General features: G+C 38.0%; 1 protein-coding gene across 1 annotated transcript; it reads left to right on the top strand.

Annotated features, from left to right (window-relative positions):
* Positions 1-455: 455 nt before the first annotated feature.
* Positions 456-16162, top strand: LOC131459153 (CD81 antigen-like). Its single transcript, XM_058628629.1, has 8 exons — positions 456-649; positions 3747-3861; positions 8305-8402; positions 12197-12271; positions 12693-12815; positions 12969-13067; positions 13275-13358; positions 14388-16162. Exons 1-8 carry the CDS (start codon positions 584-586, stop codon positions 14448-14450), a joined length of 723 nt encoding a protein of 240 aa, XP_058484612.1. The 5' UTR covers positions 456-583; the 3' UTR covers positions 14451-16162.
* Positions 16163-17910: the final 1748 nt, after the last annotated feature.

The raw sequence follows: 17910 nt of genomic DNA, 5'->3' as shown, positions 1-17910 counted from the left end.
ACATAAAACATCAATATTTAACAACATTTAACTATAATTAAGTATATTTAACAATATCAAACATCAACATTTAACTATATTTAACAATATAAAATATGAATATTTAACTATATAAAAATATAAAACTATAAAAGACTCCAGGGGATTGTGCACTTATCATTTATTCAGAAAGGTTACACACTGCACCTTTAAATAAAATAAAATGTTCTTTCTGTAGTGTGTGTGTGTGTGTGTGTGTGTGTGTGTGTGTGTGTGTAAATCCTGCACCTTTTCATCATTAGTGACTGTTTAAACACAATAAAGACTGTGACGTCAGTTACTACTCTGTCTGTCTGTCTGTCTGTCCGTCCATGTCACAGACTGTGATTCGCCGTCTGGAGCAGCAGGTGGCGGTAATGCGCGTTCACGCTGACTATAGAAGAAGAGAAGGGGGCGGGGTGAGGAGCTGGGTGTGGCCTGAGCTGTGAGACAGAAGAGACAGTGAGACAGAGACATTGAGACAGAGACACAAGAGTCACAACTGTGAGTCCACACTGAGCGACAACACGTCCCGTCTCTGAGAGCGTCTACACCGCGAAGCATCATGGGAGTGGAAGGCTGCACCAAATGCATCAAATATCTGCTTTTCTTCTTCAACTTCATCTTCTGGGTAAGTACTGTGTGCGCGTGTGTGTGTGTGTGCGCGTGTGTGCGCGCGTGTGTGTGAGAGCGAAAGAGAGGGTGTGTGTGTGCGCGCGAACGCGTGTGAGAGCGTGAGTGTGTGTGTAACGGTCCTCTCGCGCCTGTGAGAAAAAAACTCAACATGGCGGCCGAACACGTGACGCTGTTCACGGACTTTGTCGGAATTTCGAGCTGATCTGAATAATAACGGTGACACTGCGTTTTCTCAGCGCGAGGAGAAAACATGGCGGAATGAGGCGTGACAGAAGAAAGCGTCTGACACACGCGCACACCCACGCACACACACACACGCACGCACACACGCACACACACACACATGCTGTGTCTGTACAGTCATTCTACAAGTACATGATGTTATGAAAGAAGGCACACGTTCACAACAGTCAGTCAGACGTTCACAACTCAGTCACACATTCACAACAGTCAGACGTTCACAAGTCAGTAACACGTTCACAACAGTCAGACGTTCCCAAGTCAGTAACACGTTCACAACTCAGTCACATGCTCACAACTCAGTCAAACCTTCACACAGGCACACGTTCACAACAGTCAGTCACACGTTCACAACACAGTCACACGTTCACAGCAGTCACTCACACGTTCACAACACAGTCACATGTTCACAGCAGTCAGTCACACGTTCACAACACAGTCACATGTTCACAACAATCAATCACACATTCACAACAGTCAGTCACACGTTCACAGCAATCAGTCACACATTCACAACAGTCAGTCACACGTTCACAACTCAGTCACACGCCCACAACTCAGTCACTTGTTCACAACACAGTGACACATTCACAACACAGTCACACGTTCACAACTCAGTCACGTTCACAACAATCAGTCACATATTCACAACTCAGTCACACGTTCACAACTCAGTCACACGCCCACAACTCAGTCACTTGTTCACAACACAGTGACACATTCACAACACAGTCACACGTTCACAACAATCAGTCACATATTCACAACTCAGTCACACATTCACAACTCAGTCACACGTTCACAACAATCATTCACATATTCACAACTCAGTCACACATTCACAACTCAGTCACACGTTCACAACAGTCAGTCACCGGTCACAACATAGTCACACGTTCACAACTCAGTCACACGCCCACAACTCAGTCACTTGTTCACAACACAGTGACACATTCACAACTCAGTCACACGTTCACAACAGTCAGTCACCGGTCACAACAGTCAGTCACACGTTCACAACTCAGTCATGAGTTAAATAAATTGTAAAGTAGAAAAAGAAATTCTATCAAACATCAAATTTTATTTATGTGGTTTTGTCTAGCGGTTTGACCTGTGACCTTTGACCTGTAACTCCTGGTCTGTGTGTGAATGATGTGTTTTTATTTGAATCATTTAAATCAGCTTCTTAAATGTGAATATTTTCTGATTTCTTTGCTCCATAAAACAAAAAAAATAACTTCTAGGTATGACAAACAAACTAATGGATGAATGGATGAATGGATTATGAACACAATCACGAGCTGTTTTTGTCTGAAATATAATAAAAATTCATGGAAAGTTCTCGACAGAAAAGAGGGAGGAATTTAAGTAGAGACCACAGAGCACAGAGGTCGCCATAGCAACGGATACACTCACACTTATGGAAATCTAGATGTGTGTGTGTGTGTGTGGAAAAGGGGTGTGGCATACAGCCCCTCCCAACAACAATCTGTGTAAAATGTCCACACTTTGTGATGTTGGACAAATGCGTGTGTGTGTGTAAACAGGAAGTTGTTATTGTCAGAACACAGTTTGATTTGTTTTCCATGATTTCATGGCTCCTCCTCTGTGTGGGCGGAGTCATCACCTCACTGTGGTGAAAGTGAATGACAGAATCCTCCACACTCACATCTGATCCATGTTTCCACCATTTTAACTCTTTTTCACTTCATTGTTGACTGTTACAGTTCAGTATCAGCTGGACCTGGTCAGAGTCCAGGTCCAGGTCTAGGACTGTGGTGGTTTTCAGCAGAACTCACTTCACATCAGCGGTGTGTGTGTGTGTGTGTATGGTCACATGACTCACAGGTTAAACGGTGGTTCAGGGTTTTTTGAACCCTTCCAAGTCACGGTCAGCTGATCCTGCGACAGCGCTCTACGTGTGTACCTTTAAGACAGCTGTCTTCAGTCTGTCTTCAGAGTCCGTCTGTCCAAAAAGACACATCACATGACCCCCCCCCCCCCCCACACACACACACACACAGGAGGACACACTTTTAAAAATGGACGCCTCCTGTTTCTATAAATCAGTGTGGGACACTGAGGGTTAAGAGGCTGCGTGGGACAGGACGGGGGAGGAGGGGGAGGGGTAACACTCTCTGTGGACCCCCCATCCCCCCCCCCCAGCATGCCCTGCATTCTACAAAGCCTGTGTCCACTGACTAAGGCAGAAATAGACCCAGGACACAGAGACAACACCACGGACTACACTCAGACCTGTTCTTAAACAACAACATTTACACAACAACACTTAAACTGCAACACTTGTCTCTTTAAAGGGACACACTCAAACCTCAGGGGGCGCTGTGTCATTAAAAAAAACTTCCCTGACTAACCCTTTAAATCTCATGCATCTCAGTGTGTGTGTGTGTGTGTGTGTGTTGTGGTGGTGGTTGCTAGGCAGCAGCTGGCCTCAGCTCTGGAATGACCCTCACTTGGAAAAGGAGCAGTTGTTTTGAATCTTCAGCTCATTTTAATTCACATTTTCTCTGTTTGGACGTTTGACTGAACACCAGAGGACAACTGACTGTCTGTGTCCCACTGTCACGTCCTCATCAGTCCTGGGACCAGGAACCAGACGATACCTGGTCTACGTGTGTTTTCATAACCACTTATTTTCCTGATGAATTATTTCCAAGAAATGTCAGAAAATGTGTAAAAATATAATCTCGAAAATATTCACGTTTAAAAAGCTGAAAATGGCAAACTGTTTGAATGAATAAAAAACTAAAAGCATTAAAAAGAGTTTAATGAAGTCATCTTTGATGAAAATGCACTGAAATAATGTTCTTGTGTGTTTGTGTGTGTGGCAGCTGACAGGGGGCGTGATCCTGGGCGTGGCCCTGTGGTTGAGACATGACCCCAAGACGAGCAACCTGCTGGAGCTGGAGTTTGAAGGAGCTCAAGCTCCCAGCACCTTCTACATCAGTACGTACCTCGTCCACACTGTTTTATATACTGTTTTATATACGGTTATATACTGTTACATGCTGTTATATAATGTTATACACTGTTATATAATGTTATACACTGTTATATAATGTTATACACTGTTATATAATGTTACCCCCAATGCTCCCCGGGCGCTACTCAGTGTGGCAGCCCACTGCTCCTAATTCTAGGATTCGTCAAATGCAGAGGTAAACTTTCCCAAAGGGGATTAATTTAATTAATTAATTTAATTCAATACTGTTATATACTGTTATATAATGTTATATACTGTCATATAATGTTATACACTGTTATATACTGTTATATAGTGTCGTATAATGTTATACACTGTTATATACTGTTATATAGCGTTATATAGTGTCGTATAATGTTATACACTGTTATATAATGTTATATAGCGTTATATAGTGTCGTATAATGTTATACACTGTTATATACTGTTATATAGTGTTATATAACGTTATATAGTGTCGTATAATGTTATACACTGTTATATACTGTTATATAGTGTTATATAACGTTATATAGTGTCGTATAATGTTATACACTGTTATATACTGTTATATAGTGTTATATAACGTTATATAGTGTCGTATAATGTTATACACTGTTATATAATGTTATATAGCGTTATATAGTGTCGTATAATGTTATACACTGTTATATACTGTTATATAGTGTTATATAACGTTATATAGTGTCGTATAATGTTATACACTGTTATATACTGTTATATAGTGTTATATAACGTTATATAGTGTCGTATAATGTTATACACTGTTATATAATGTTATATAGCGTTATATAGTGTCGTATAATGTTATACACTGTTATATACTGTTATATAGTGTTATATAACGTTATATAGTGTCGTATAATGTTATACACTGTTATATAATGTTATATAACGTTATATAGTGTCGTATAATGTTATACACTGTTATATACTGTTATATAGTGTTATATAACGTTATATAGTGTCGTATAATGTTATACACTGTTATATAATGTTATATAGCGTTATATAGTGTCGTATAATGTTATACACTGTTATATACTGTTATATAGTGTTATATAACGTTATATAGTGTCGTATAATGTTATACACTGTTATATAATGTTATATAGCGTTATATAGTGTCGTATAATGTTATACACTGTTATATACTTCTACATCAATACGTACCTCGTCCACACTCCTCACAGCAGCATTTCAGACATTAAACATTAAAATGACGCTCTTTTAGGTGAAAGTTGAATTGATGACAGTGCCCAGCGCCACTTACAGGCCTGGCACAGGTACTGCAGTGTTGCTGTGAGGTCATGGTGGAAGTGAGTTTCTGTCAGTGATCCACACAAAGACTCTCATTCTCAACACCAGGAGAAAAAGACCAGCACAGGAAAACATTCCTCACCAGTCGCCCATCCCCCTCTCCTCCTCCTCCTCCTCCTCCTCCTCCCTGGCTCCACCCCTCCTCCTCCTCCTCCTCAAAGTTTTCCTTTCCTCTCTTTCTTTCCACCGTCTGTTTCTCCTCCATCTGGTTGTGGTTAGTGTTCCAGTCGCTCTGTCTCACTGTTTTCCCTCCATCTTTGTTTTTGAGACTTCAAGTATCATCACTCTGTCTGTCTCTCCCTCTCTGTCTGTCTGTCTGTCTGTCTCTCTCTCTCTCTCTCTCTGTCTGTCTGACTGTCACAGAAACATTATGATTTAATACTGATGAAACAATCAAAGGGCTGTAAATCTATCACACACACAGATGCTGGTCTTACGTTCCTTGTGAGGACTTTCAAAGACATGAGACAGTCTCTAGCCTCTAACCCTAAAACCAGGTCTTAATCCTCAAAAAGTCTGTTCAGTTTGTGTGGACCAGTGTCAGGATTAGTACCACAGAGCTTGGATTCAGGATGCACGGGACTGAGTCAGATACATGAAATCAAAATGAGGCTTTATTTATTACAAAACATGAACAAAAAAGACAAAGAAAAACAAACCTAGAAACTAGAAACCAAAACTAGATCAACTTGATTCTCCACTCAATGAACATGGAGACCAGGTGCAAACACTCAGACGAGGACAAGGTGGACAAATGCAGACCTACAGGAAACCCTAAACCCTCACCAAAATAAAACAGGAAATGACAAAAACGTGACTCCCAAAACAAACGTGACTAACAGACGTGTGACCTGTAACAACCAGACAAAATGTCCTCCCAGCTGAGCCGATACTAAACTGTGACATCATCACACTGCCAGCCTCTGATTGGTCAGAGAGCGTCGTCACTGAAGAGCAACAATGTCCAACTGTAGATTAAAGGAAACAGAGTTAAACATGTGTGTTTACAGAGGAGTCATAGCGTTAGCACGGCTCGGTCCACACAGCGCCACCTGTTGGCAGTGCACTCATGACATGTTTTATTTTTTCCAAAACACTTTCAAACATTTCCACTATCTAATGATTCCGGTGTTTTGAGTCATATTGTGGTAAAAGTTTAAGAAGTCATTGTTATTATGGTTGTCGTGGTTCCGTCACAATGTAACATTAGTTTAAATAATAAAGTCCAACACAACAGGAAGGAAGCCTTTGTCTCATAAACAATGGTCGGACTTAATTACATAGGCTTCATTGTTACATCAACTTCATCAGTTCATAGGGAAGTTCCACCTGATGAACACATGAGGAAAACAACTGGCTCCTGTGTGTGTGTGTGTGTGTGTGTGTGTGTGTGTATAACTGAATCACCATGAGTAAAGGTAAAGCAAGAGAGAGAGAGAGAGTGAGTGAAGGTAAAAGCAAGAGGGAGAGTGAGAGAGTGAAGGTAAAGCAAGAGAGAGAGGGAGAGTGAAGGTAAAGCAAGAGAGAGAGGGAGTGAAGGTAAAGCAAGAGAGAGAGAGTGAAGGTAAAGAGAGAGAGGGAGAGTAAAGGTAAAGCAAGAGAGGGAGAGTAAAGGTAAAGCAAGAGAGAGAGAGGGAAAATGAAGGTAAAGCAAGAGAGAGAGAGCGAGAGTGAAGGTAAAGAGAGAGGGAGAGTGAAGGTAAAGCAAGAGAGAGGGAGAGTGAAGGTAAAGCAAGAGAGAGAGAGGGAAAATGAAGGTAAAGCAAGAGAGAGAGAGCGAGAGTGAAGGTAAAGAGAGAGGGAGAGTGAAGGTAAAGCAAGAGAGAGAGAGAGTGTGAAGGTAAAGCAAGAGAGAGAGGGAGAGTGAAGGTAAAGCAAGAGAGAGAGAGCGAGAGTGAAGGTAAAGAGAGAGGGAGAGTGAAGGTAAAGCAAGAGAGGGAGAGTAAAGGTAAAGGAAGAGAGAGAGGGAGAGTGAAGGTAAAGCAAGAGAGAGAGAGCGAGAGTGAAGGTAAAGAGAGAGGGAGAGTGAAGGTAAAGCAAGAGAGAGAGAGAGTGTGAAGGTAAAGCAAGAGAGAGAGGGAGAGTGAAGGTAAAGCAAGAGAGAGAGAGAGTGTGAAGGTAAAGCAAGAGAGAGAGGGAGAGTGAAGGTAAAGCAAGAGAGAGAGAGAGTGTGAAGGTAAAGCAAGAGAGCGATAGAGAGAGAGTGTGAAGGTAAAGCAAGAGAGAGAGAGAGTGTGAAGGTAAAGCAAGAGAGAGAGGGAGAGTGAAGGTAAAGCAAGAGAGAGAGAGAGTGTGAAGGTAAAGCAAGAGAGCGATAGAGAGAGAGTGTGAAGGTAAAGCAAGAGAGAGAGAGAGAGTGAAGGTAAAGCAAGAGAGAGAGGGAGAGTGAAGGTAAAGCAAAAGAGAGAGAGAGAGTGAAGGTAAAGCAAGAGAGAGAGAGGGAGTGTGAAGGTAAAGCAAGAGAGAGAGAGTGAAGGTAAAGAGAGAGGGAGAGTGAAGGTAAAGCAAGAGAGAGAGTGTGAAGGTAAAGCAAGAGAGAGAGAGAGAGTGAAGGTAAAGCAAGAGAGAGAGAGAGGGAGGGAGGGAGGGAGGGGGAGGCAGGACAGTCATTTGGTCGCCAAGACATGAATTTATAAATGTGAGTGGACGAGCAACAGAAACAGTCAGAGATACACACACACACACACACACACACACTCACACTCACACTCACCATCATCATCATCAGCTCTTGTGCATATCTCATATTCCCTGTCTTTTATGGACACTTGAAAGCACCACTCGAGGTCATAAATGACTTGACAAACGTCTTAAAGGACAGTTCAGCTGTTCTGAACTCACTGGTTTTGAACTGTAACATTTCCAGGACTCACCAATATTATCAATATTACCAATAATATCAATAATATCACCGCTACACTGTCTGTGATGAACTATGAAACTTAGCCTGACGGTTTCTGTTTGTTTGAAAATACCAAATATTTATTATTATTTGCAGCCCTACTCCAGTTAAACCCAGGTTATACAAGTGTGTGTGTGTGTGTTGCCATGGATACTTACACCATCTCTCTCTCTCTCTCTCTCAGGTGTTCACATCCTGATTGCAGTCGGTGCAGTGATGATGGTCGTCGGTTTCCTTGGTTGTTATGGTGCCATCCAGGAGTCGCAGTGTCTGCTGGGAACTGTGAGTCACAACCACCCTCACTTTTACACCAGAGGTCAGAGGTTACCGAAGAGTATGTTAGTATGTTTAACGTTCACAGCTTTATGTCCAGAATATTCAGACCAATAACATCATCATGTGACCCAAACACCAGAGAGTGTAGACCAAGAACTCAATGATTAAAGTCAGACTAGTTATGTCACATGGTCTGGAACCAAAAGTAGGAGCTTTAATCCAGAAAAAAACAATAAACTTGTTACTTCTTTCCCTGAAAATTAAACTGACTGAAGTTTAACTAAAACCTTTAGTAGCATTAGTAACATGTGTTTATTACATTAGTAACATGTGTTTATTACATTAGTAACATGTCTTTAATAACATTAGTAACATGTGTTTATTACATTAGTAACATGTGTTTATTACATCAGTAACCTGTGTTTATTACATTAGTAACATGTGTTTATTACATTAGTAAAATGTCTTTAATAACATTAGCAACATATCTTTAATAACATCAGTAACCTGTGTTTATTACATTAGTAACATGTCTTTAATAACATTAGTAACATGTGTTTATTACATTAGTAAAATGTCTTTAATAACATTAGTAACATGTGTTTATTACATTAGTAAAATGTCTTTAATAACATTAGTAACATGTCTTTAATAACATTAGTAACATGTGTTTATTACATTAGTAACATGTGTTTATTACATCAGTAACCTGTGTTTATTACATTAGTAACATGTCTTTAATAACATTAGTAACATGTCTTTAATAACATAAGTAACATGTGTTTATTACATTAGTAACATGTCTTTAATAACATTACTAACGTGTTTATCACATTAGTAACATGTGTTTATTATATTAGTAACATGTCTTTAATAATGTTAGTAACATGTGTTTATTACACCAGTAACATGTGTTTATTACATTAGTAACATGTCTTTAATAACATTAGTAACATGTCTTTAATAACATTACTAACATGTGTTTATCACACTAGTAACATGTCTTTAATAACATTACTAACATGTCTTTAATAACATTACTAACATGTGTTTATCACACTCGTAACATGTGTTTATTATATTAGTAACATGTCTTTAATAATGTTAGTAACATGTGTTTATTACATCAGTAACATGTGTTTATTACATCAGTAACATGTGTTTATTACATTAGTAACATGTCTTTAATAACATTAGTAACATGTGTTTATTACATTAGTAAAATGTCTTTAATAACATTACTAACGTGTTTATCACATTAGTAACATGTGTTTATTATATTAGTAACATGTCTTTAATAATGTTAGTAACATGTGTTTATTACACCAGTAACATGTGTTTATTACATTAGTAACATGTCTTTAATAACATTAGTAACATGTCTTTAATAACATTACTAACATGTGTTTATCACACTAGTAACATGTCTTTAATAACATTACTAACATGTCTTTAATAACATTACTAACATGTGTTTATCACACTCGTAACATGTGTTTATTATATTAGTAACATGTCTTTAATAATGTTAGTAACATGTGTTTATTACATCAGTAACATGTGTTTATTACATCAGTAACATGTGTTTATTACATTAGTAACATGTCTTTAATAACATTAGTAACATGTGTTTATTACATTAGTAAAATGTCTTTAATAACATTAGTAACATGTCTTTAATAACATAAGTAACATGTGTTTATTACATTAGTAACATGTCTTTAATAACATTAGTAACATGTCTTTAATAACATAAGTAACATGTGTTTATTACATTAGTAACATGTCTTTAATAACATTACTAACATGTGTTTATCACATTAGTAACCTGTGTTTATTACATTAGTAACATGTCTTTAATAACATTAGTAACATGTCTTTAATAACATAAGTAACATGTGTTTATTACATTAGTAACATGTCTTTAATAACATTACTAACATGTGTTTATCACATTAGTAACATGTGTTTATTATATTAGTAACATGTCTTTAATAATGTTAGTAACATGTGTTTATTACATCAGTAACATGTGTTTATTACATTAGTAACATGTCTTTAATAACATTAGTAACATGTGTTTATTACATTAGTAACATGTCTTTAATAACATTACTAACATGTGTTTATCACACTAGTAACATGTGTTTATTATATTAGTAACATGTCTTTAATAATATTAGTAACATGTGTTTATTACATCAGTAACATGTGTTTATTACATAAGTAACATGTCTTTAATAACATTAGTAACATGTGTTTATTACATTAGTAACATGTGTTTAATAACATCAGTAACCTGTGTTTATTACATTAGTAACATGTGTTTAATAACATTAGTAACATGTGTTTAATAACATTAGTAACATGTGTTTATTACATTAGTAACATGTGTTTAATAACGTTAGTAACATGTGTTTATTACATTAGTAACATGTCTTTAATAACATTAGTAACATGTCTTTAATAATGTTAGTAACATGTGTTTATTACATTAGTTACATGTCTTTAATAACATTAGTAACATGTCTTTAATAATGTTAGTAACATGTGTTTATTACATTAGTTACATGTCTTTAATAATGTTAGTAACATGTCTTTAATAACATTAGTAACATGTGTTTATTACATTAGTAACATGTGTTTAATAACATCAGTAACCTGTGTTTATTACATTAGTAACATGTGTTTAATAACATTAGTAACATGTGTTTAATAACATTAGTAACATGTGTTTATTACATTAGTAACATGTGTTTAATAACGTTAGTAACATGTGTTTATTACATTAGTAACATGTCTTTAATAACATTAGTAACATGTCTTTAATAATGTTAGTAACATGTGTTTATTACATTAGTTACATGTCTTTAATAACATTAGTAACATGTCTTTAATAATGTTAGTAACATGTGTTTATTACATTAGTTACATGTCTTTAATAATGTTAGTAACATGTCTTTAATAACATTAGTAACATGTGTTTATTACATTAGTAACATGTGTTTAATAACATCAGTAACCTGTGTTTATTACATTAGTAACATGTGTTTAATAACATTAGTAACATGTGTTTAATAACATTAGTAACATGTGTTTATTACATTAGTAACATGTGTTTAATAACGTTAGTAACATGTGTTTATTACATTAGTAACATGTCTTTAATAACATTAGTAACATGTCTTTAATAATGTTAGTAACATGTGTTTATTACATTAGTTACATGTCTTTAATAACATTAGTTACATGTCTTTAATAACATTAGTAACATGTCTTTAATAATGTTAGTAACATGTGTTTATTACATTAGTTACATGTCTTTAATAATGTTAGTAACATGTCTTTAATAACATTAGTAACATGTGTTTATTACATTAGTAACATGTGTTTAATAACATCAGTAACCTGTGTTTATTACATTAGTAACATGTGTTTAATAACATTAGTAACATGTGTTTAATAACATTAGTAACATGTGTTTATTACATTAGTAACATGTGTTTAATAACATTAGTAACATGTGTTTAATAACATTAGTAACATGTGTTTATTACATTAGTAACATGTGTTTAATAACGTTAGTAACATGTGTTTATTACATTAGTAACATGTCTTTAATAACATTAGTAACATGTCTTTAATAATGTTAGTAACATGTGTTTATTACATTAGTTACATGTCTTTAATAATGTTAGTAACATGTCTTTAATAATGTTAGTAACATGTGTTTATTACATTAGTAACATGTCTTTATTACATGTCTCTTGTGTCTCCGGTGTGTCCCTCGTGTCCTGCAGTTCTTCGCCTGTCTCGTCATCCTGTTTGCCTGTGAAGTTGCTGCAGGGATCTGGGGCTTCATGCACAAAGACACTGTGAGAACAAAACTCAGACATTAACTCTCATTCATGTCTGAAATTATTTGTGTTTTCAGAACTTTGTGAAAATCCTCCGTGTGTGTTTAAACACAGATCATCACATGATCACACACGCACTCCTCCGTCAGCCACACAGTTCTTTATTCATGTTTTCTTCTATTCTTTCAATAAAAATGAATATTATTAGCTCAGCTTTGAAGTGTGGTTGTATAAGGCATTAATAAGTCCTTTGTAAACCACTCACTCTCCCACACCTGAGAGTAAATCAGTGATTGGAGCTGCTGCTCCTCTGCTGCCTCGTGTGGTCACTTTGTGTCACTGAGGTCAATCAAATTGGCAAAATAGGTCATTTGAACTTAGTGATGGAGGCAGCAGCGTGTGTGTGTGTGTGTGTGTGACACGTTGTGTTTTCTTGTAGGTGTCGAAGGAGATGATCAACTTCTACGACTCTGTTTACGACAAAGGAATGACGGACGGTCTCTCCATGGACAAGAACAAGGAACAAGCTGCTGCCACTGTGCTCAAGGTGTTCCACGAGACGGTAAGAACCTGTGCATCCACTCATTTCTCTACAACAAAGACATGAACACACATGTTCACTGTGCTGCTGCTGCTGCTGCTGCTGCTGCTGCTGCTGCTGTTGTTGTTGTGTTTCAGCTGAGCTGCTGTTGTTGTTGTTGTTGTTGTGTTTCAGCTGAGCTGCTGTGGTAAAGGTCAGGGAACGGCCATTCTGACCAGCATCACTGACGGACTCGGAATAACGGACATCTGCCCCAAAAACCAGCTCCAGACCGTAAGTTTGTCTGTTCATCGTGTTCACATGTGTTTGTCACGTGTGTTCATCACGTATGTTCGTCACGTGTTTGTCACGTGTTTGTCACATGTGTTCATCATGTATGTTTGTCACGTGTTTGTCACATGTGTTCATCATGTATGTTTGTCACGTGTTTGTTGTTGTTTTGAATCTAACTTCCTGTTTGAATGTTGTTGTAATTCTCAGAGTTGCCACAAGAGGATCGAGGAGCTCTTCTCGGACAAGATCTACCTGATCGGTATCGCCGCCCTGGTGGTTGCTGTAATCATGGTGAGATATGAAACCTTAATCCTTTTGGACTTTTTCTCCAAATATTGCGACTTTTTATTGGGTGTGTGTCATGTGACGTGGGCATGTGTCTCGTGTGACGTGGGAGTGTGTCATGTGAGGTGTGAGGTGGGCGTGTGTCATGTGAGGTGTGAGGTGGGCGTGTGTTCTGTGATGTGGACGTGTGTCACGTGACGTGGACGTGTGTCATGTGAGGTGGGCGTGTGTCATGTGAGGTGGGTGTGTGAGGTGGGCGTGTCATGTGACGTGGGCATGTGTCAAGTGACGTGGGCCTGTGTCATGTGATGTGGGTGTGTGTCATGTGAGGCGTGAGGTGGGCATGTGTCATGTGAGGCGTGATGTGGACGTGTGTCATGTGACGTGGGCGTGTGTCATGTGACGTGGGTGTGTGTCATGTGAGGTGGGCGTGTGTCATGTGACGTAGGTGTGTGTCATGTGAGGTGGGCGTGTGTCATTCAATTCAATTCAATTTTATTTATATAGCGCCAAATCATAACATACGTGATCTCAGGTCTGAACATAGACAACATCAAGGAGAGCAGAGAAACACAACAGTTCACACAATGAGCAAACACTAGGGGGCAGTGGAGAGAAGAAGAAATCTCTGACAGAACCGGACTCAGAGATGTGCAGTCATCTGCCTCGACCGGTTGGGGTGAAAGGAAAATGGGGGACAGAAAGGGGGGGGGAGAAAGGACAAGAGGGAGATGAGGTAGAGACAGAAGAGAGAGAGAGACCAGGAGCAGATACACAACAACTTTAGTTTATACAGTTAATGATATCGACTTTTAATTATAGCACAATAATAATGGTGATGATAAGCGTAGCCTTGAAAACTGGATCTGGATCCTGCAACCTGCAAGATGAGAATACAGAGAGAGAGAGAGGTTAATGACATATAAAAAGTCATAAGCATATCCTGAGTGTGAGAGAGTGAATGTGCGTGTCATGTGAGGTGGGTGTGTCCTGTGACGTGGGCGTGTGCTAACTGGATGTTTGTTGTGCTCACAGATCTTTGAGATGATCTTCAGTATGGTTTTGTGCTGCGGGATCCGTAACAGCCCCGTCTACTAAAGATCACGGTGGACGGACAGACGGACGATGACGCCGTCTGTCTCTCTCTCTTGTCTCCGCCTACATTCTTATTTACTGCTTGCTGGATTTCGTCACCTCACGGAGAAGACGACGTATAAAACCTCTCTGTTTTTTTATGATTCTTTTCAAACCTGATCCTCGGTTCTGTCACAGTCGCCTCACTTTAAACCTGTGAGCCGCAGCCCCCTGGTGGACCCTGAAGGTGCTGCAGGTGACTGTGGGAGGTAGCGCCCCCTGCTGCTGAGAACACACAGGTTTTAGCCTCTCAAAGACTCAGCTGATCTAATCATTTTATGAGTTGTAGCTTTTTTAAGGCTAAAATCTGTCTTTATCGTCTTCAGACACACTTAACTTAAGTAAACCTTTAAAGTGAAATCAGTGGAAACATTAAAACTTTTAAAAAGTACAAATATTATTTTTAACAGTTTGTAGATCTGGTGTCGCAGGATTTATCGTCCCCTCACGTTCACATGGGAACTTTGTTTTTACCCGTGTGTGTGTGTGTGTGTGTGTGATTCATCAGCTGTTTATTGTTTACTTGTTTTCGCCTAGTTGTTCTTCTATTCTTTGATGTTTTGATGACGTCACTGTTATGAACGTATGAACTGTATATAAATATATATATATGAATATTAACAGTGCTTTATGACTGCATGAGCATGGACATTAGACTGTTTCCTTCCTGTTCATCTGAAGCACACACATCAGTCACATGACCTGGTCCACACCACTCTCACGTCATGAGGCTTAAAGTGACGCCATTGTGATTAGATTAGCTTAGTTTAGCTTAGCTTGGTAAAAATCCTGGGTAGAAGTCATGATGACATGTTGCTCTGCTAAAAGAGGCAGATGAGGTTTTTAGATGTGTGGTTGTGTGAGGCGCTGTGAGCGCCCCCTGCTGCTGAGAACCAGACACACACACACTCAGTGAAAACATGATGTTATTCACGTTAAAGACTCAGTCAGTGATCTCTGCGTCACATGATCACGACTTTATCTCACTGAAGTCTGTAAACCACTCACAGACACTCACAGACACACACAAGATCAAAGTACACATGTCATCTTTTGTCTCTTCACTGTTTGAAATGTAACGTTCAGATTAACGTCAGTGACACAGCGTGACCACACGAGGCAGCAGAGGACCAGCAGCTCCTGTGTGTGTGTGTGTGTGTGTGTGTGTCTTACAGGCGTCTGTGTAACAGTGAGATAAAGACGTGGTAACGTGATGTTGTTTTTTTCCTTGTGTCTCTGTGGACAGACGTGTCTCCACCTGAGTGCGCTGTTGTTTGTTTTTCATGAGCTCATTACAAATATGTGTCACTGCTTCATTCATTCATTCATTCATCCTTTCATCTGATTCTAATGTAACCGTTGAAAACTAAACCTTTGTCTTGTTCACGTCTCAAACATAAAAGTGAGAAACGATTTTTACTAACGAAAAATAATGAAGGCTGTAAAAAGACCACGACGTCTCTGTGTCTCTGTGTCTGGTACGAGTTTGGAGGGTGACAGGGTGACAGGGTGAGGACGCAGGCAGCAGAGTCTACTGACACTGACTCACACCTGAGACCTGGTCCCAGGACCAGGAACCAGAACAAACAGATGCTCATGAGTCCTCTGTCCTCTCTGCTCCTGTAGACTTTGGTTTGCCCAAATATAAAGGGATTAAATGTCTTTTCCAAATAAAAGTCCAGCTGCGTTTGTCTTTTCTTACAACAGCAGGGACGAGGATGGGATTAATCTATAAATTTAATCTGTTGGCTTCATCTATGGGATTAGTCTATGAGTTTAATCGGTTGGATACATCTATGGGATTAGTCTATGAGTTCCTTGGGATTCATCTATGGGTTTAATCTGTTGGATTCATCTATGGGATTAGTTTAAGGGATTAATCTGTGAATTAACCTATGGGATTAGTCTATGAGTTTAATCTGTGGGATTAATCTTTGAAATTAACGTATGGGATTAATCTGTTTGATTCATTTTTGGGATTAGTTTTTGAGTTTAATCGGTGGGATTAATCTATGAGTTTAATCTGTTGGATTCATCTATGGGATTAGTCTTTGAGTTTAATCTGTGGGATTATTCTATGAAATTAACCTATGGGATTAATCTATGAGTTTAATCTGTTGGATTCATCTATGGGATTAGTTTAAGGGATTAATCTGTGAATTAACCTATGGGATTAGTCTATGAGTTTAATCTGTGGGATTAATCTTTGAAATAAACGTATGGGATTAATCTATGAGTTTAATCTGTTTGATTCATTTTTGGGATTAGTTTTTGAGTTTAATCGGTGGGATTAATCTATGAGTTTAATCTGTTGGATTCATCTATGGGATTAGTCTTTGAGTTTAATCTGTGGGATTAATCTATGAAATTGACCTATGGGATTAATCTATGAGTTTAATCTGTTGGATTCATCTATGGGATTAGTTTTTGAGTTTAATCTGTGGGATTAATCTTTGAAATTAACATATGGGATTAATCTATGAGTTTAATCTGTTGGATTCATCTATGGGATTCATCCACGAGTTTAATCTGTGGGATAAATCTTTGAAATTAACCTATGGGATTAATCTATGAGTTTAATCTGTTGGATTCATCTATGGGATTAGTCTATGAGTTCCTTGGGATTCATCTATGGGTTTAATCTGTTGGATTCATCTATGGGATTAGTTTAAGGGATTAATCTGTGAATTAACCTATGGGATTAGTCTATGAGTTTAATCTGTGGGATTAATCTTTGAAATTAACGTATGGGATTAATCTATGAGTTTAATCTGTTTGATTCATTTTTGGGATTAGTTTTTGAGTTTAATCGGTGGGATTAATCTATGAGTTTAATCTGTTGGATTCATCTATGGGATTAGTCTTTGAGTTTAATCTGTGGGATTATTCTATGAAATTAACCTATGGGATTAATCTATGAGTTTAATCTGTTGGATTCATCTATGGGATTAGTTTAAGGGATTAATCTGTGAATTAACCTATGGGATTAGTCTATGAGTTTAATCTGTGGGATTAATCTTTGAAATTAACGTATGGGATTAATCTATGAGTTTAATCTGTTTGATTCATTTTTGGGATTAGTTTTTGAGTTTAATCGGTGGGATTAATCTATGAGTTTAATCTGTTGGATTCATCTATGGGATTAGTCTTTGAGTTTAATCTGTGGGATTAATCTATGAAATTGACCTATGGGATTAATCTATGAGTTTAATCTGTTGGATTCATCTATGGGATTAGTTTTTGAGTTTAATCTGTGGGATTAATCTTTGAAATTAACATATGGGATTAATCTATGAGTTTAATCGGTTGGATTCATCTATGGGATTCATCCACGAGTTTAATCTGTGGGATAAATCTTTGAAATTAACCTATGGGATTAATCTATGAGTTTAATCTGTTGGATTCATCTATGGGATTAGTCTTT

The sequence above is a fragment of the Solea solea genome, chromosome 5, assembly GCF_958295425.1.
Source record: "Solea solea chromosome 5, fSolSol10.1, whole genome shotgun sequence".
Classification (NCBI taxonomy): Eukaryota; Metazoa; Chordata; class Actinopteri; order Pleuronectiformes; family Soleidae; genus Solea; species Solea solea.
This window is presented reverse-complemented; position numbering and strand designations above follow the sequence as displayed.